The 20,057-nt window shown below is 44.8% G+C and overlaps 1 protein-coding gene across 4 annotated transcripts; it reads right to left on the bottom strand.

Moving 5' to 3' along the window:
• Positions 1–8,854: 8,854 nt before the first annotated feature.
• Positions 8,855–19,996, bottom strand: TBCB (tubulin folding cofactor B). 4 transcript variants are annotated; one of them, XM_090259814.1, is made up of 6 exons: positions 19,782–19,996; positions 19,276–19,419; positions 15,738–15,834; positions 14,852–15,043; positions 9,738–9,810; positions 8,855–9,553 (listed from the first exon to the last, which is right to left on the bottom strand). In XM_090259814.1, exons 1-6 carry the CDS (start codon positions 19,893–19,895, stop codon positions 9,439–9,441), a joined length of 735 nt encoding a protein of 244 aa, XP_090115940.1. In that variant the 5' UTR covers positions 19,896–19,996; the 3' UTR covers positions 8,855–9,438. The 4 variants fall into 4 exon arrangements, with proteins under 4 accessions (XP_090115940.1, XP_090115941.1, XP_090115942.1 ...); XM_090259815.1 differs by having other exon boundaries at positions 19,890–19,995; XM_090259816.1 differs by lacking the exon at positions 19,782–19,996 and adding an exon at positions 19,693–19,743.
• Positions 19,997–20,057: the final 61 nt, after the last annotated feature.

The raw sequence follows: 20,057 nt of genomic DNA, 5'->3' as shown, positions 1-20,057 counted from the left end.
AGACTCTGTGAAGCAGTGATCCTACTGACTTGCATTGAATTATGGTGTGAATTTAAAAAATAGAATTATTAAGCCACTGAATTTTAGAGGTCCTTCAGTTAACAGCGACTAGAATTATTTACTTGAACTAACGCACTCCATGAAGAAAGGGCTCTGTGGTAGGCTGATTACAAAAGTAGCCCAATTACCCACCTCTTCCTGTATCCTTGCCCTGTGCAATTTGACTTGACAGCTTCTCACATCAAAGGGTAGAGACTATTTCTCAAACCTTTGAAGCCTCACTGACCTTGTCATTAACCAACAGAATGAGGTGAAAGGATAATGTAATGCTTCCCAGCGTAGGTCTCAAGAGGCCTTCTGTGCCCTGGACTGTCCTTAGCTTTGGGGAACCATAATTTATACTTTTGCTGATTTGACTGACAAAAGGAGGTATCTTCAAATATTAGTGGGGGTGAACTTGGCTCTCATGTTATTTTGGTATTTCTTCTATGAACTATCTTTTTTTATTTTATGCCTGTTTTCATTTATTGCCTTTTTATGTTAATTTCACATTACTTTATTAATGTCTCTGTTTATTAAGGGTGTTAATAAATTTTCTATCATTTTTGTTGTAAATATGCTTTTCTAATGGGTATTCAATTTTGGCAATGCCCTTTCTGGACATATAAAATATTCTGCTTTTCGTACAGCCAAATTCATCAGTCTTTTCCTTGGTGGTTTGTTTTCCCAATACATTGAAGTTCAGAAAGTCCCTCTACAGAGGTCATGCAATATTTGCTGGTGAAAACCTTTAGCTTTTCATAGTGTAATTTCTACCCTACCACACACACACACATCATTCTAATACAACTGGATTTTATTTTATCATATAAGATGAGGTTCCAAATTGATATTTTCCTCCAAACAGGTGAAATCCAACTGATATGGCACAATGTTTCTATCCTATTATAAATTCTTGCATTCTCTAGTTTGGCCAACCGTTCTATTATCCAGTAGATTGTTTTTACACAAAACCACATTTTATGTAAGCTCCATGAAAACAGGGATTTTGTATGTTTTGGTGACAGCTGTAGCCACAGTATCTAGAAAGGTATCTGGCATGTAGCAAGATCTCAGTAAATATGTTGAATGAGTCACTGAATGAATGAGTGGATGGATGGGTGATTGAATTCAATGTTCCAGTCCTATGCTGTTATTATGGTTATTTACACTGTGAACAACATGTAGTCCATTCTTCTGCAAAGCCCATAGGTAGCCAGAAAAAATTTCCTTAATCCTGTGTCAGTCACAAGAATAGATCAGAGGAGAATTTGTAGAATGAGGAGAGAAAAGGACCCGAGTTAGTGCCTTAAGGAATGTTCTATACAGCAAGGTGGGACTGTTTTTAAAACTTAACCATCAAGGCTTTGACATTCCTTGCATCCAGAATAGGGATTTATGTGGCCTCCTCTAAATTGGGTGGGTCTGTGATCACTTGGACCAATAGACAGCAGAAGTGATGCTATATGACCTCCCAGGCTGAGTCAGAAAAGGCCATGCAGCTTTTGCCTGGTTCTCCAAGAACACTCACTTTGGAGCAGCGGTTCTCAACCTGTGGGTCGTAACCCGTTTGGGGGTCAAACGACCCTTTCACAGGGGTTGCCTAAGACCATCAGAAAACATATATATAATGACATATTGTTTTTGTGATTAATCACTATGCTTTAATTATGTTCAATCTGTAACAATGAAAATACATCCTGCCTATCAGATATGTACATTACAATTCATAACAGTAGCAAAATTACAATTATGAAGTAGTAACGAAAATAATTTTATGGTTGGGGGACACCACAACATGAGAAACTGTATTAAAGGGTCACGGCATTAGGAAGGTTGAGAACCACTGCTTTGGAGAAAGCCAGCTATCACATAAAAAGTTCAACTACCCTGAGACTGCCATTCTGGAAAGTCATGAAGAGGTGCTCTAATTAAGAGTTCTCACTGAGTTCTCAGCCAATAGGCAGACAAGTTGCTGAGTCACATTAGACATCTAGCCTTGTCAAGCCTTGCGATGCCTGCAGCCCCAGCAAACTTCTGGCTCAGACATGTGAGTGATCCCAAGCCAAGCCCTTCACAAATTCCTGATCTACAAAAATGCAGGAAAAATCAAATAGCTGTTTAACTTGCTGAGGTTTAGATAATATTCAATGCAGCAATAGACAATTAGCACACATGTGCACCAGGTGTCAATTGTTGCTAACAAATGAAAACCAAAATTTAACAGCTTAAAATAATACTTAATATCTCACATTTTCTACGGCTTGAGAATTCAGAAATGGCCTAACTGGATGGTTCTGGCTCAAGATCTCTCATGAAGATGCAGTCATCTAATCGACTGACTAGGGTTGGAGGATTAGTTTTCGAGCTGGCCACGCACAGGGCTTTTGGCAGGAGGCCTTGCTGACTTTCGGCGGCCTCAGTTTCTCACCATGTGGACCTCTCTATAGGGCTGCTTGAGTGTAATCACAATATGGGAAGCTGCCTTTTCTCAGAGCAAGTGATCCAAAAGAGATATTAAGGATAAAGATACAATTCCTTTTATCACCTGGTCTTAGAAATCACACACCATTACTTCTACTACATTCTATTCATTAGAAGCAAGGCACTAAGTCCAGCCCACATTCAAGGGGAGCGCTCTGAGAGAGAGATGTGTCAAAGAATTTGTGGACATATTGGAGCTCTGGTGAACTAGGGAACCCATGTTGTGCTGCTGTGGGCTGTTATTTATGCCCAGACCTGTTCTACATCTTCCCCTTTCTGCCTGCATCCTAGCCCAGTTCCCAGTCTCTCCCTTCATTTACATTCACCTGGGATTCAGCCAGTGGGAAATTGAGCAGGAGACTAGAGGTTGGGTGGAAGAGGTCAGAGTAATCTTCCCCTTTCTCCTTTTGGTATGGCTCCTCTATAGTTACAGTTCCTCCTAGCCAGACAATCCCATTGTGTTTCTAGCTTCTACTAGGTGATCCCACCTCTGGGCTCTTGTGAAACTACCTCCTACCTTTGCTCCTCTGAGTGACAGAGTGACAGCAGCTTCCCACTGTTAATTTCCAATTGCATCACTGGCTCCTATTTGACCTCTCAGCTCCTCTATCTACTACATAACCACCTCCATGTGTTAATGCTTCTCTGTTCTAATATGAGTGGTTTCTGCAACCCAGTTAGGCCCTGACAGGTACGGCAAATCCAGCCCACTGGGCCCAAGTAGAGAAATGGACTCTGTATTGTCATATATACTAATAAGGCAGAAACCAGAAATCAGGATTGTCACTGGAAATATCTGGATATTCAAACACTGAGGATACCTGGGAGTCCTTGTGACCTTTCAGGGTATCTTTGAAATTAAAACTATTTTCATAACACCAATAAGACAGACTTGCTTTCCTTTTCTACTCTCATTCTTTAACAAGGGTACAGAGGAGTTTTCCAGAAGCTACATGATAATATTCAATAGATTGCATGCAGAAGCAAATAAGAGAATTCAAGTATTTTCTCTTAAGCCAGTAATTACAAAAATTTTCAAAAGGTAAAAAAATAAAACAAAAGCCACTCTTCTATTTTTCATGTTATTCTTTATAAAAAGAGGTTAACAATGTTAACATGTAATGCCTTATTTTTTAATTTCTAATGTGGTAAATACCAATATAACCCTGACATACAAAAGCTCTGTGAAGTCCTCATTTTTTAATGTAAAGAGGTCCTGAGACACAAAAGTTTGAGAACCACTAGTCTAAATGTCAGCTGTCATTTCAGGACCAGTAAGCTAAGATGAAGAATTGCCTCTTGAGTTTAGGGGGAAAAAATATTTGAGGCCTGGCCGGTGTGGACCGTCATCCCCTAAACCAAAAGGTCATGGGTTCCATTCCTGGTCAGGGCACATGCCTAGGTTCAATGTTCAGTCATGTCAGAGAGGCAACTGATCAATGTTTCTCTCTCACATAGATGTGTCCCTCCCTCCTCCCTCCTTCTCCCACTGTCTCCCTCTGCAGAGTGAACAGTTGAGATGTAGGAGAGCAGGAGGGCCAGCTTCTTGTACTACAGCCAGAAGTCAGGTCTGGCGACTCGGCGGTTCCCACTTTCTGATTAAACTGGTGGGGTCACAAGGGGTGCCAGGACCTGAGCAGCACCACGCCCACTTCTCCCCCACCCCGCGTGCACAGAAGTGAAATCCCTTCACCCTACAATTCCCAGTCTCATGGAGGGAGGCAAGAGCTCCAATTCTAGGCTTGAATCAGGTGAGGCTGAGGTTGTTGCATGGTTTTCTAGAAAATTCAGTTCCTGTGCCAAGCTGGAGCCACTGCCCAAGGCCAGACAATGTGCCTGCGCAAGGAGTGCTGCTGCCCCCATGTGGTGGCTGAGACAGTGCCGAGGACAGCAATGCCGAGGCTGCAGGGACTTGGGAAGCTAGTGCCCTCCATGGAAAGTAAGGGAATCCCTTTCCAAGAGGGCAAGCCCAGAACTGGGCCAGGAAAGGTGGCCTGGGAGATGAAAGGGTGAAGAAACTGGGTGCAGGGCCTGCTGTGACGATTAAATGAAAGCCAGCATAGTAAATGTTGACTGTGATACATAGAGCTGTTTTTATACCTACAGCTAATGTTACAGAAACGGGGGTGTCCAAAAACCCCAGAGCTTGCGGCTGGGGGATGGGGAGAAGGAAGCAGCTTTCAGAATGCCTTCACAGGCCTGAGTCTAGGGGCTAGTGTTATGCAAATGGTTGAATGCTTCCAAGGCCTCAAGGAGATGGGAGGGGTCTTGGACCCAGGGATGGTATGGAAAAAGCACACAGAGCCTGCATGAGGTTCTGTGAATGGTCAGAACTGGGTGCCATGCACACTGCATCACAGGACGCAGTCAGGGATTTAAAAATAAGTGGCAGACATTTTTAACCACACTGACCATGCAGTTTTAACTGGAGGTGGACCATGCGGATTTAACGGGGGACACTGACCATGCATTTTTGAAAAGTTCTCCATGCGGATTACAAAGAACTGACCATGTGGTTTTGGAAAGGAAAGGCTGGGAATTCACGCGGCTCTGGATTAAAAGCTGGTGGACACCCTAACACAGACAAGGCCTCCCCAATCAGAATTGAATGATTGGCAGCTACTGGTAAAGCTGAACTGTGTCTGGAAAGTAGGGAAACGGTATCTCCAACTTTTCTAAAACTAGCCTGGTTTGGTAGGGGGAGGCTGAATTATGTGTTTGTGGGTGTTTTAAGGAACATAAGACTTAACGGCAGAAATCCGCAAATAATTAAATCTATAAAACTGTTAAATAAACAATTATTTTTCTTTTCACTAAACTCTGGTATTGAGAGTTATAATTCTGGCGGCGGGCAATCGGGCCCCTGACTAAACAGCCCATGGGTTCTGTCTCAATCGGAGAGCCTATAGGTTCTTTAACACTAATACTGAATAAACATTTACCTATGTGCCTGGCTCTGAATTTAAGTGCTTTACATTTATTAGCTCATTTAAATGCTCACAACAATCATTTGGGGTATTATTATAAGCCCCAATTCATAGAAATGAAGCTGAAACCCTAAGAGAAGGAATACTTACTTGTTGAGGCCGCAATTGGTGACAGAGCTGGGGTTTGACCTATTTAAATAGGCTGTCCAATTTCAGAGTCTGTACTCTTCTTCACTAACATGAAATCACCTCTCAACCTACTGAATTATCCTGATTGTGTACCTGGCACATGAATTACCTAAGTGGATCATTAGCTTGAGGGTAATTTAGCCCGGCTCCAGGGCAAAGGTCGCACTCGGGCTTTCCGTGTTTAGCGCAAGGATCGAGTTTCTGAACAGCATGAATCACAGGGTGTACTTCAGACCTACAAAGCCCTTTTGTTCCTGTGACTCCTATGCAAATGCATCCCACATCTATTCCTTTCTTAGTACAGGCACCATCCAGCAGATTTAATGGGTTTGTTCTCCCTCAACTGCCAGCAATCTTACTCATAACATCGTAATATCGCAGCCAAAAATAAATGAATAAAGAGGTAATGTTTGCTTATCTGCCTTCAACTCGCAAGCAAGGATTATGTCCAATTCATGAATGTTCCTATCATCACGCCTGACATACAACAGGGGCTCAAAAAATGTTGGGAGGGTTAGACATTCACTGTCTCCCACCTACACTGACCTGAGGATTAAGGTGAGGGTGGTGGAGGGCACAAGTTAGGCAAGGGCAGTTGTTGGGGAGCTAGAGAATTGAATGGGTCTGGTGGAAGGAAATTCCACCTTTCCCTGCTGCTTCCCCTGAAGTCATGGATCTGGTGATAGGTACAGTGTTGCCAATGCTCAGCACAGGAGTTCTGTTCCAAAGCCCACTTTGCATCTAGGGTGGCTGCACAATATGAGCAGAAGTGAAGTGTGTACAACAGGTTACTAGAGAATATGGTAATCTTTCCCCATACTGTCCTCTCCTATTTGCCAGCTGGAAGCAGATAATTTTGAGCACATGAAAATGATGGAACCACAGAATAAAGTTTGGCTGTGTGAATCACTAGAGATTAATGCCAATCAACCAGAATCCCGGCATTGAACTGTGCATGGGGGGAGAGGGGGTGGAATTTGTTATAGCAGCTGGTATTACCATAACACACCGACCACTGCGTGTTAAAGCTTAAGCACCAGGTCATTCTGTAAAATGAGTCTCTAATACCTAACTACGGTCAACTTTCACGTGGCAGGTATAGGTTTCCTATTTAGAAATTACCAGAATGATCCCTTCCATTGTCACTGTTGGGTCGATGCTGACATGGCTCTCCCACACCCATGATGAGGGATGGCCAGGGGGCCCCCGGTTAGAAGGAATGTGTGTTGTTTTGGGAATGGATTGTAACTCCCTCCTTAACTCCTTTTGGGAGCAGCTTCTTGCCCTGTGGCTGCTTCTTGACCTTTTCTTTCTGCACATACACACTGAGGTAATGTAGTTTAGAGTCACACATAGGACACGTGCCTCCTTTGTCTGGGACCCCTTATAACGAGCCTCAGACTGGAGGATGTGCAGTCACTCTTGCACCAATCTGCTGCCATCGCTGCAGTCCCCTGTAATGTGACAAATAAACTAGGACTGCTAGTCCTCCAGGTTTTTTTTCTTCCTTGGAATAACACGAACACTTAGTAGCTCCCTGGTTTGGAGCTCCTGAGCTACAGTCATCAACAGTTTAAATGTTTTCCCATATTCTTATGGGGAAAACGTCCATGTTGACAGCTGGAAGGCATTAAAGCACACCCTTGGCAGATCCTCATGCAGTGGCTCTGTGATCCTTACTTGGAGCTCAAAGGTATGATATTGGGTGATCATCTTCCTGCTCCCATCCTTTGCTCTCTTCAAATGCAGGTGTATTCTGAGGCCAGAGCTTAAAGTGAGTCCCATGTCCTCAGTATTGATCCATTAGCTGAGCTAATTCTGCTGGACTCTGGTTGAACTTCAGTTGGTAGATGCTGGTTGGGAAGTTGGGAATACCCCCTCTAACACCCCTCACTCTGACAACTCCTTGACATGAAAGGGGCCTAAGCCTAGGGGTCTGGTGGAAGGAAATCCCATCTCTTCCTGCTGCTTCCCTTGAAGTTATGAATCTGGTTATAGGTGGAGGGTGATTAATGCTGGGCCCACCAAAATCCATTGTCTTTTTTCATAGTAGTAGCTGGGAGGGAGCGCCTTTTCCAATCTATCAGTTTGGGGTTTTTTTTGTAGAGTGACAACCCAATGCTTTGCATGAGCGTGCACACATGTATAGATGTGTATCTGTTCCTGGTAGGTGTTTGATGTGAATTTCTAAGTGTATTCTGTGTATAAGTGTGGCTCCCCACTGTGTGTGAGAGAATCTGTGCACCGTGTTTCTGCACATGACCTCCTGTGTCTGTTTTGAGTGTTTCTCCAGTGACTGAGTGTAAGGCCAGGTGCGTGTGTTCTGCGTATCTGAGTGTGTCCGTGTATATTACGGTGAGCATCTGAGAGCATATGTATGAGGCTGTATATGGATGTGAGAAACTTCCCCCAAGGATCCTTTCAACTCTCAGACATTTCAACCTCATTCTGCTTACTGTGGTTGCTTCCCATTGCCAACTTCTCTAGCACTTACAATTAATTGCAACAAAGCAGTAGAGTATTCCAAACAGCCATCCCATTAGGGATCCCTTCAAGAAGCTAACAAGGGATTATTGCACATGCAGACACATGCACGCTGTGATTCATGATTTAGGCTCCATAATATGCCTCGGATAAGTGTGCACATATCACATACTTGAGGGCACAATATTCTTTTCTATGAAGGGCTTCATGCTACTTCTATAGACTTAAGATTTCTTTCTTCTTTCAAATACAGTTGACCCCTAAAAAACATGGGGGTTAGGGCTGCCAATCCCCACTGCAGTCAAAAATCCACATATAACTTTTGATACCCTAAAAACTTTATTACTAATAGCTTTCCATTGACCAGAGCCTTACTGATAACAAAAACAATCAATTAACTCACGTTTTATGTTATATACGGTATTCTTACAATAAAGTAAGCTAGAAAAAGGAAAATGTTAAGAAAATAATAAGGAAATTAATTTACAGTATTTATTGAAAAAAAATCCGCATATAAGTGGACCTGCACAGGTCAAACCCGTGTTGTTCAAAGGTCAACTGTATTGAACAGGTAAGGAACCCCCACCCACAAGGACTATGACAAAACTACTTACTGACCTCCAACATCCCTCCTCCCCAGCTTCTGATATTTAGCTAGGAACATGGCTGCCCAGAATAAAGACTACATTTCCCAGGCTCCTTTGCAGTTACAAGTAATCATGAGACAAAACTCTGACCAATGAAATAGTAACAAGTTTTGAGTTGTACACATATATTCCTAAAGACAAGGGGTAACCCCTCCTCCTCCCTGATCCTGTGCCTGGAGCAGATGAAGCAGGAATCAGGAGGAAGAGAGGGGAGAGGAACGAGATATATGGAGATGGAGACTCACCTCTGACATGGAGGGATCACCATATTAGCTCTTATGATTACATGAGACTTTACAAGCAGAAAAATAAACTTCAATCTTGTGAAAGCCACTATTATTTTGGGCCATAGCAGCAGAATATTATACTAACTAATAAAGGACAAAGAACAGTCTCATGGGCCTCCAGCTACCGGCTAAGGGATAAAGTTTCACCCTCTAGTTTGCTCAGCCCCCTATTTCACCCTCACCTACCCAGCTGCCCTCAGCCCTTCCTATAATCACTGGATCCTCCAAACACTTCCCAGTTCTGGCAAATTTAATACACAAGTCTCAAAAGTCAATGGCAAGAACAAAGTGAATAAAATAAAAAACAGGATCAGGGCACACATACAAAGGGGCAATAAGTGGGCAAGTTAGCTGGAGCAGGAGGATGCACTTCCTTGGGCATCACATCTCATCCAACCCGTAGTCCTCCTCAGGGAAATCCCCCACTGTCACAACTGATGGCTTGACGAAGGCACCGTACTTGGCCTGGCATTCGAAGTAGCGTTTCCCATTCACACTGCCAAGCATGATGGGAAAGTCAGTGTCAGAGAGCTCCCAACATGGCTCCCTCCCCAGATGCTAGGATGGATAGGCTCACCTAGTCATACATGCATGCATTTACACATATACGCACACATATGCAAAGACAGACACAGGTACAGACACACACACAGAAACACCTAAGTGGGAATATTTATTACCTGCCATCGTTTTTCCCTAGTGGCTCATCATAACGGACGCCAATCCAGTGGCCAGGCTTGAAATCTGTGAGTCCTGCCCAAAGGAGAAATCCCAATGAAACCTCCAGATGCAGCTCATCCCAGATTCATGCCTGCCTGAGTCTGAAGCCTATCTTGGTGAAAACCACTCCTTACTAGGACCACCACCATTTCCTGCCCAAGACTAATATGGTAGCCTGTTCACTGGTCTCCCTGATCCCACCACTGACCCCCTATACAGCTGACACACAGCCAAAGGGGTCTTTGTAAAAATCAAAGGGAAACAGCCCCACTGCATTGATCCAAATTCCTCAAAGGCTGCTCATTCCACTCAGCATAAAATCCACATTACTATGGTCAAATGATTTCTGACAAGGGTACCAAGACAATTCAATGAGAAAATAATAGTCTTCTCGATAAAGAATTCTGGGACAACTAGATATCCACATGCAAGAGAATGAAGCTGGACTCCTACCTTACACTATACACAAAAATTAACACAAAATGGGTTGTTAAAGACCTAAATGTAAGATGTATTACTATACAGACCCTGGCTGGTTTGGCTCAGTGGATTGAGCGTCGGCCTGCGAGCTAAGTGTCGCTGGTTCGATCTTCCAGTCAGGGCACATCAGAGAAGGAAAACTCTGACTCCAAAAAACCTCCGCTGCCTTGCGGCATACCTCTTCAGGGGAAAGGCTAAGGGAGTAAACCCCGACAGAAAATCCGGAGCCGGAGTCCCTAAGGCGGTTTGACGTTGTAGTCAACACCGGCAACTCCTGCGGCGCACCTGAAGCCAAGCTGTATTGACTCGTCTTTCCCTTGGACCCTTCAGCTGCGAAGAGAGGGGGGGTCTGCTGCATGGGCAACAGCAGACCCTCCATATCACCCTGCCCAGGCTCTGTAGCTTCAGCTTCACTGGAGAGGACACTCCAGCGTCATCACAAGATGTCGATTCAACACGGGAGGAGACGGATACCGTGTCACTCCCGAGTCGGACTGCACAGCCATTCTCGGCGGTGCAGATAGACTCTTAAGAAGCTACACCATCGTCTCTTGAGACGGACGGCTGCCGACGACGATTACTATACATCTCTTCGAAGAAATTTGGACACACAAAGAGAGACCAGAGATAGGCATGTACACAAAGAAAAGACCATATTAGGATACAGTGAAGAGGTGGCTTTCTAAAAACCAACAATAGACTTCAGAAGAAACCAAACCTGCCAAGGCCTTGATCTTGGACTTCCAGCCTCCAGAACTGTGAGAAATAAATTTCTGTTGTTTAAGCCATCCAATGTGTGGCACTTTGTTACGAAGCCCTACTCAACAACAAAGACAAACAACTCAATTTAAAAATGGACAAAAAGGATCTCAATAGACATTTCTCTAAAGAAGATATACGGATTGCAATAAAGTACACGAAAAGGCTCAACATCATTAGTCATCAAAGAATTGCAAATTAAAACCATAATACTTTACCACTTCACACCCATTAGAATAACTATCATCCAAAAGACAAACAGACTTCCGGTCAAGACAGAGGTAGACATGCTTTGTCTCCTCATACAATCACAGAAAGAATTACAATCAGATCTCAAAAGCAAGTAACAACTAGAACCGTCAGAAATCGAGCTACATGGAAGTTCAACAACCAAGGATTTAAAGAAGCCACATTCATCCTCACAGGTAGTGGGGTGGAGTCATGGAGATGGGGCGAAGAGGCAATGTGGTTTGGACAAGAGGCGGCAGCAGAGGGGACTCTCCCACATTCATGTATGGTAGATAAAAGTCAGGAGGGATACCCTGGGAGTGAGTAATCCCAGCCCCAAGCCAGACTGCACAGCCCAGGGTTCCAGCACTGGGAAGATAAATGCTCATCACCTCTGGCTATAAAGCCAGTAGGAGTTGAGATGATGGGAGAAACTGCTGCATTTATGCCACTTAAAGGGCCCACATGGTCTTAGAACATATGCAAATCCCAGGGCAGCAACTGGAAGAGTGCCAATCACATAAAGTAGGTGAAGTGACTAGAAATGGGGCAAGTGCCAGGCAAATAGGCAGAAGCCAGGCAGCAGCACTGTCCCCCTCTGAGTCCCCCATTACAAACAGACACAGAAAGCAGCAAAGCAAGTGGCCCTCTCCTGGCAATGATCTAAGGCTCCATCTCACAGAATTTACAGGTGCCTTTGCTATATCAGCCGCGCTACAATGATGGGGAGTAAAAGCAGCTCTACGTAATACACAGAAACAAACACAGGAAGGATGCTAAATTGAGGAGGCAAAGAAATGTGACCTAAATGAAAGAACAGAACAAAACCCTAGAAGAAAACCAAACGAAAAGGAGATAGCCAACTTATCATATGCAGAGTTCAAAACACTGGTGATAAGGATGCTTAGACAACTCACAGAGTATGGCAAAAAAATAAAGAAATGAAGGTTACACAAAGTTAAATAAAGAAAAATATACAGGGAACTAACAGTGATGGGAAGGAAGCCAGGATTCAAATCAATGATTTGGAACAAAAGGAAGAATTAAACTTCAACCAGAACAGAAGGAGGAAAAAGAATGCAAAAAAACAAGAGGCGGCTTAGGAACCTCTGGGACTTTAAACATACCAACATCTGAATCATAGCAGTGCCAGAAGGAGAAGAGGAAGAGCAAGAAATTGAAAACTTATGTGAAAAAATAATGAAAGAAAACTCCCCTAATTTGGCGAAGGAAATAAGATATACAAGCGCAAGAAGCACGGACAGTGCCAAACAAGTTGGACCCAAAGAGGACCACACCAAGGCACATCATAATTAAAATACCAAAGATTAAAGATAAAGAGAGACTTAAAAGCAGAAAGAGAAAAGCAGAGAGTTACCTAAAAATGAGTTCTCATAAGACTATTATCTGATTTCTCAAAAGAAACTTTGCAGGCAAGAAGGGACTAGCAAGAACTATTCAAAGTGATGAAAAGCAAGAACCCAACAACCTAAATTACTCTATCCAGCAAAGCTATCATTTAGAATGGAAGGGCAGATAAAGTGCTTCCCAGACAAGATAAAGCTAAAGGAATTCATCATCACCAAGCCACTATTACAGGAAATGTTAAAGGGACTTATTTAAGAAAAAGATGACCAAAACTATGAACATTAAAATGACAACAAACTCACAACTATCAACAACTGAATCTGAAAAACAAAAACAAAAACAAACTAAGCAAACAACCAGAACAGAAACAGAATCATAGGTATGGAGATCATTTGAAGGGTTATCAGCTGGGAGGGAGAAGGGGGAGAATGGGGGAAATAGTACAGGGATTAAGAAGCATAATTTATAGGAAAATAGATAGGGGGATGTTAAAAATATTATAGGAAAGGGAGAAGCCGAAGAACTTAAATGCACCACCCATGGACATGAACTAAGGGTTACTGAAAGGAAGTGGGTACCAAGCAGAGGGGGGCAAAGGGGGAATAATTGGGACAACTGTAACAGCATAATCAATAAAATATACTTTTAAAAAAGACAAATAATATTAAGTGTTGGAAAGGATGTGGAGAAATTGGAACCCTCACGGATTCTGTTGGAAAAACACAATGGGCAGCCACTGTAGAAAACAGTGTGTGTGGGGGGGTGGGCTGGGTGGGGGAGAGAAATGGGGGGAAAATGGGACAACTGTAATTGAAAAACCAAAAATAAAAATAATAATAATAAAGAAATATTTTAAAAAAACAAAAAAAAGAAAGAAAACAGTGTGGCAGTTCCTCAACGGGTTTAACATGGAGTCACTACATGACCCAGCAATTTCACTCTTAGGTACAGAGAAAAGAAAATACATGTCCAAACAAAAACTTATACAAGAATGTTTACAGCAACATTATTCATAAGAGCCAAAAAGTGGAAAGGACCCGAATGTTCATCAACTATGATGAATTAATTAATAAAATGTCTATCCATACAATGCAGTATTATTTGGCAATAAAAAGAAATGAAGTACTGATACAAGCTACAACATGGATGAACCTTGAAAACATACTAGGTGAAAGAAGGCAGTCACAAAGGCCCACATAATATAATGATTCCATTTATACACAACATCCAGAATAGGTTAATTTAGTGGCTGCCTAGGTCTCGGGTAGAAGGGGTTTCAGAAATGTGGAATGGCAGCTAATAATTATGGGGCTTCTTTCTGGGGTGATGAAAATGTTATATAATTGATTGTGGTGTTGGTTACACAATTCTGTGAACATACCAAAAGCTAGTGAATGAATAATATATAATCTAAATGGGTGAGTTTAATGATATATGAAGTATATCTCAATAATGCTGTTATAAAAAATAAAACCCACATTTCTTTCTACTGTCTTCAAGGCCATGCATGATCCAGCCCTGCCCATGCTCCTGACCTCACTTCTTCTTTTTTTTCACTGTGTGGTTGCCTCTCACTCGCGCCCCCAACTAGGGGCCCGACGTGCAACCGAGTAATGTGCCCCGAACCAGCGACACTTGGCTCGCAGGCCGACGCTCAGTCCACTGAGCCACAGCAGCCAGGGCTGACCTTACTTCTTACCTGTCTCCTTGCTCACTCCCCACTAGCCATGCTGACTTCCTTTGTCTGCCTTAAACAGATCAAGCTTTTTCCTGCTCACAGCCTTTGCACTCACTCCTCCTCTGGCTGGAACACTCATCCCCCCTTTTCACCTGGCTCCCTTCTCCCTTCCCTTTAGATAATCCTTCCCCCCAGGAAGCACTCTGGATTACTCTCAAGGAGACATCTGGTACTTCCTCTCAGCTCACACCTCTTCCTAAGCTTTCCTTATCCCTGCCCTGATCACTTCAGCCTAAGCTTTCCTCATCACAGCCCTAAAAATGCTGCCTGTGTTTCCCTCATCTTAGCGTGGACCAGTTTTGCCTCAAAACTAATTACTGTGGCCTCCACTTCCTCTATCACAACTCAGGTCATTGTGCCTCTGCTTCCCAATTTCCTGCCATGAACACTCTGGGCTCTCAGTGTCAGCTGCTATCCCTCTTTCCCACTAAATTGGGATCTCTTTGAAGGCTGGGTCCCCAGCACTGCCCACAGGGCCTAACGTCTCAGGGGGCCGCATACCTACATACATGACGGTACCCCGGCGAGGAGGCTGCCCAGGTACCCGCACCTCACAGCGGCTGCCCATAGGGATGGAACTGGCCTGGGCCTTCTCCTCCATGAGGCACTCGGTGGTCTCAGCCTCGCGCTGTGCCCGCTCCTCTTCATTGTATCGGCCCAGCTTGCTACGCTTCAGGAAGGAGCGGACTGAGTCTGTAGGTGGAGTGGGAGATGGCGGTCAGACATGGTCCCATGAGTGGGGCCTCTGGCCTAATGAGATGATAACTTTTCACTCACACAGGGCTAAGATTAATAGAGAAATTCCTCTATTCTATGTGTCAAAGGGCTGTCATCCAAGCCCTCTAAGTCTCCTACCACAACCCTGGTCTCTCCCTAGGCTCCCTGGGGCCTCCCCACAATTCATAAACTAAAAATTTATGTCTCCAATCTTCCATGTCACCCCATCTTCCCATATCCCTTCAGTATCACATTTGCCTCCATCCATCCCCTGAATCCCTCCTCATCTTCCCATGTCTGTATGTATCACCACACTGCCCTACCCACTCCACATATCCTACTATGCTCTGCCCTGCACACCATCTGCCCAACATGACCCTGACCTGTCTCTCCACACCTAATCCCTGCACCTGTCTGCCTGTCCACAACCCCTCATCAGTCCCCATTAGTACTCTATGCCTTTCCATCCCCACTACTCTTCCATGCCCTCATCTGTCCCCATACCAATCTCACCCACCCCCTCCACTCTCCCTATCTGCCCCCACTGCCCACATCATCAGTTTCCCCCCAGTATCCGTCTTTTCTTTCTGCCCACCTCCCAACACAACCACCCACCTGTACACACATCTTTTGGCCTCCACAGAACTCCATATCCCCATGTGCCGCATACCTTGCCTTTGGTCATAGGCTTCTTGTGAGATCTTGTATTTCTCCACCTTGGACACATCCTCATACTCCCCAAGGCGAGCACCACTGTGGTCAATGACCTGTAGTGACAGGAGGGGTCAGTGGGGATCAGGGTCTGGTCAGGGAGGCTTGGGATGCTGGAGGTGGTGGTACATTTGCACACTGGAGTATTTCGTAGACTCAAGTCTCTTTTGTTTAGGGAAAACTATATTTTACCCTCACTTTACCCCAGCCTTCTCTCATCTCCTGAGCCTAGAAGAAGGAATGATAGCCGGTATCTACACTAGTCATCTCCTTTTCTACACTCCTATCCAAACCCTGAAGGCTAGATCTGCCCCACATGATCCCCACATGCTGGCATCAACATCAGTGATGGCCCCCAAATCACAAGAAAGGGTGGAGCTTGGGTCTTCCTCATGAGCTTTCTGGGCAGCACTCTGTCCTCTCTGGGCCTCTGGGATCCACTTAACCCTTTGAGTGCCATGCGTAATTTGAAATTTGGATCAACATGAGAAGAAGTTATATCAACATATAACCTGAGGTACAAAAAACAGAAAATACAAATTATTCCATTATTATTTACATTTATAGCCATCGAAAAAAAGAGTTGCTGGGAGCGATGCTGGCACTTTTGGGAAAATTTGTCAGTGTCGCTCACAGCGATGTTGGCACTCAAAGGGTTAAGCTGGTCCAAACTTCCAGACCATGGAGTATCTCTTCCTATACTACCCTTCCTGTACTACCCTCAATATTCATTAACTCACTGCTTGCTGAGTTTTTCCAAGGTGCCCTTTGAGCCCTGTGTTGGGTGTTAGGGATGCAGTGCAAAAACAGATAAAACACCTGCCATCAAGAAGTATTCGTTCTGCTGGGAGACCAGCCATAAACAAATACACAGGTCTGTGTATTAAACACCAGAAGATAACAAGGTTCAATAAAGAAATACTACAAAGAGGTTTAAGGAGCCTGGGAAGGTTGTCAGGGAAGGCTTCCAAAAGAAGGGGATGTCTAGGCCAAGGCCTGAAGGATTAAGAAGGAACAATAAGCACGAAGTCCTGGATACAGAATTGTCCTTAGTCCTTTTGAGGAACAGCAGAAAAGCCAGCATGGTTAGTATGAACTTAAGCCAGGGAGAGTGGGAGACACAACAGATCACTGTAGACTTTGGTTTCACCTATAGTGGTGCAGCAAGGGAGGCTCTGATGCAGGAGGGCTCTGGCCTGACTTGGGTTCACAGGCTTTCTCTGGCTGCATGTGGAGAACAGATTGTGGGGGCGGGAACAGGCAAAGGAGACAGAAGCTGCTGTGATGTCCAGGAGGGAGAGGATGGAGGCTGGGTCAAGGTGTTGCAGAAGGGGAGAAGAGTTTAGATTCTGGATAGATTTTGCAGGTGGACTCCACAGGATTTGCAGACAGACTGGATGTGGGTATGAGAGAAATACAAGGATCTCAGAAAACACTCTGGGGTGTTTGGCCTGAACCACTAGGCTAACACACCAAAAGAGAAATGGCTCTTATCTCTGGTCAAGAATCACTAACAATTTCTACTTTCTATATTAGGGATTCTTCTAAGCTTGAAGTTGCTGTTATTTTAAGCAACCAATAAAGGTTATATTTATAAACAGAAAAACTTTTTAAAAAAACTTTATTTATTTAGAGAGGGAGAGAAACATCAATGCGAAAGAGAAACACTGATGTGTTGCCTCTCGCATGCGTCCCAACAAGGGACCAGGCCTGTAACCCAGGCAGGTGCCCTGAGCAGGAATTGAACCAGCAACCTTTTGTGTCACAGGAGGATGCCCAACCAACTGTGCCACACCAAGGCAATGCAAAACAGAAAAAGTTTTAGAAAAAATAAAAATTCCCCAGAGACTCCACCACTGGGAAACCCTCCTTGAATGGTCTCAAGAAGTCAGAGGACTGTCTATACTTGAATCCATGTGTGAAAACTTCCCATTTGAGGATATCACCAACCATTCTTGGCCCACAAGCACCCCAAGGATGAGGCTGCCCAGGGCAGCCCAGTCTCAGTGCTGTGGTCTACCCATACAATGCCACCCTACACTCTTGATCCACTTTCATCCTACCACATTATCTGGACTATGGAAGCATAGTCCTTCCTTGTTTCCCTACTCCTTCTGTCCTCCACAGTCCACTCGCCACACATAATCAGAATGAATTTGTGAATACCTCAGTCAGATCAGGGCTCTCCAGACTCCAAGTCCTCCCTTGGCTCCCACTTCCATCTCCCATAGGAGTGGCCACTCTTTAGTCCCTTGTACCCAACATGCTCCTTTATATACGAGTGTTTGCATATGCTGTACCCTTCTCCTGGAGCACTCTTTTCTCTTCTTCAGTTAACCCTTCCTATTCTTCAGGTCTCTGCTCAGATAGCACCCGCCCTCCAGGAAGTCCTCCAAGACTTCATTGATGAGTCATGTCCCTCAATATAGGATCTCCAGCTCCTTGATCTCTTCCTGTATGGTCTTCACCTCAATGACCTTTCACATTTGTTCTTGTGAATATTTAGCTAACATCTATCTTACACTGGATAGAGCTAAATAGAGACCTTCTCAGACTTGGTTCATAGCTATACCCCTGGTGTAACAGATGCGCAATGAACAGCTACTAAATAAAAAAGATTTTTTTTAAAAAAGAACTAGTTTTCTTGACGCACTGATTTCTGGAGTCAGGCAGAGGTAAAAATTTTAACTATAGGTTATCCTTAGGACAGTAAATTCCATCTTCAAACTAAGTTTTCTCTTCTGTAAAATAGGGTTTATTATATCATCTTCTAAGTCTTATCTTATGGACTCAACTCATCATTCAACAATAATTCACTGAGCATCCTCTCTGTGCCAGGCATTGGTCACAGCATGTCACAGGATGATAAGGGCTAAGGACAAAATCAAAGCAAAAAGAGATTGTTTAACTTTTACATGGAAGCCAATGAAGGCCTCACACTTGAAAGCTGACATGTAAGTAAAGACTAAAAGAAAGGAGTGAGCATGTGAGCAGAGAAAAAGGAACCACTGAGGCACAGGGTATAGCACATGCAAAGGCCCTGAGGTAACCTCACCTGGGATGCTGAGATGTTTGAAGAGTATGGCAGGGTGGGGATAGGGGGCCATGAGGACAGAGAAGATGATGTGAGCTAATGCATGCAGAGGCCCTTTTTGTTCCAGCTTCTCCCAACACATCTCATCGTTTGCATTGGCCCACCTCACACTCAAAGCCTCTGTACACTCTGCTTCCTCCAACTGGCATGCCCCTCTTATCTATTCTCCTAAGTTGTCCTTTCCTCATGGAGTCAGACACCTCTTCCAGGTGTCCCCCATCTCCTAGGCTTGCCCCAACCCAAACCGCTCTGGCTGTCACTATGTGGTGATGGGTATGTCCCTTTCCATAATGGACTACGGGCTCCATGGGGGCCTGTCTGGGTTACCACACATGGCAAAGTATGGCAAGCATTTGTTAAATAAATAAATGAATGGAGAAGAGGGATCTCAGGAAGGTCTCACATGGATGCGGCAGCCATTATCTACGGGGTACGAGCCCAGTAGAGCATCCTCTTGATCCAGCTTGCTGTAGAATTTCTCGTCAGCTCCATACAGCTCCAGTTCCATGCAAGACGCAGGGCTGCCCACCACCAGCTCTAGTTTACACTGCGAGGAGTAGGGCATGGGGAGAGGTTGGAGAGGAGAAAGGCTGTCAGTGGCCCCACCCTCTGCCTTGACTCTCCGCCCCTTGTATTTCATCCTTGCTCCTGCAAGAGACCCATCATTTTAGGACCCAACTGGTTATCCCTGGCCCTGCCCGCTCAGGTCTTGCCCCCGCCCTCTGAAACCTCTCATTCCCCCAGGCCCTGCCCTCTTTTCTGGAACCTACGGTTCCCTCTGACCCTGCCCTGCTGAGGACGGGTCCCCAATCTCGGAAACCTCGGTTTATTTCTGGCTTCTCCCAGCGATCCGGAAGCCCCTCTATGTCTCCTTTGCCCCGCCCCCCGGACCCCGCCCCCCGGCCACACCTTGAATTCAGCTATTGTGAGGCTGCGACTATACCGCTTCTCCGAGCGGAAACTGTTAAGAGAGCTGCTGATGAAAACGGTCACTGTGGGCGCAGATAACCCGGTCACCTCCATCTCGCCGTGCCCTCCGGGGACCCGCAGCCAAGTCAGCCGCCTCACACCAGCCTTACAACAGCCGCCGCCGCCGCCGCCGCTTCTGGGCTATCAGCCCCGCCCCTTTCCCCCGACTTGGCCAATCCGCGCTCTCTCGCAAAGAGGGCCCGCCTATAGCCGCCA

The sequence above is a fragment of the Furipterus horrens genome, unplaced genomic scaffold (genome assembly GCF_987537825.1).
Source record: "Furipterus horrens unplaced genomic scaffold, mFurHor1.1.pri manual_scaffold_13, whole genome shotgun sequence".
In the NCBI taxonomy this organism is placed as follows: domain Eukaryota; kingdom Metazoa; phylum Chordata; class Mammalia; order Chiroptera; family Furipteridae; genus Furipterus; species Furipterus horrens.
Note: the sequence above shows the minus strand (reverse complement) of the source record. Positions and strands in the feature narration are given on the sequence as shown.

What these genes read in the sequence shown, in the direction of transcription:
- TBCB (XM_090259814.1), bottom strand. Translation starts at nt 19,895, where the DNA reads ATGGAGGTGACCGGGTTATCTGCGCCCACAGTGACCGTTTTCATCAGC. An exon ending in AGCCTATGACCAAAGGCAAG is followed by an intron (nt 15,044 to 15,737) that starts GTATGCGGCACA and finishes CTCCACCTACAG; the next exon opens with ACTCAGTCCGCTCCTTCCTG. An exon ending in GGGTACCGTCATGTATGTAG is followed by an intron (nt 9,811 to 14,851) that starts GTATGCGGCCCC and finishes TCCTTTGGGCAG; the next exon opens with GACTCACAGATTTCAAGCCT.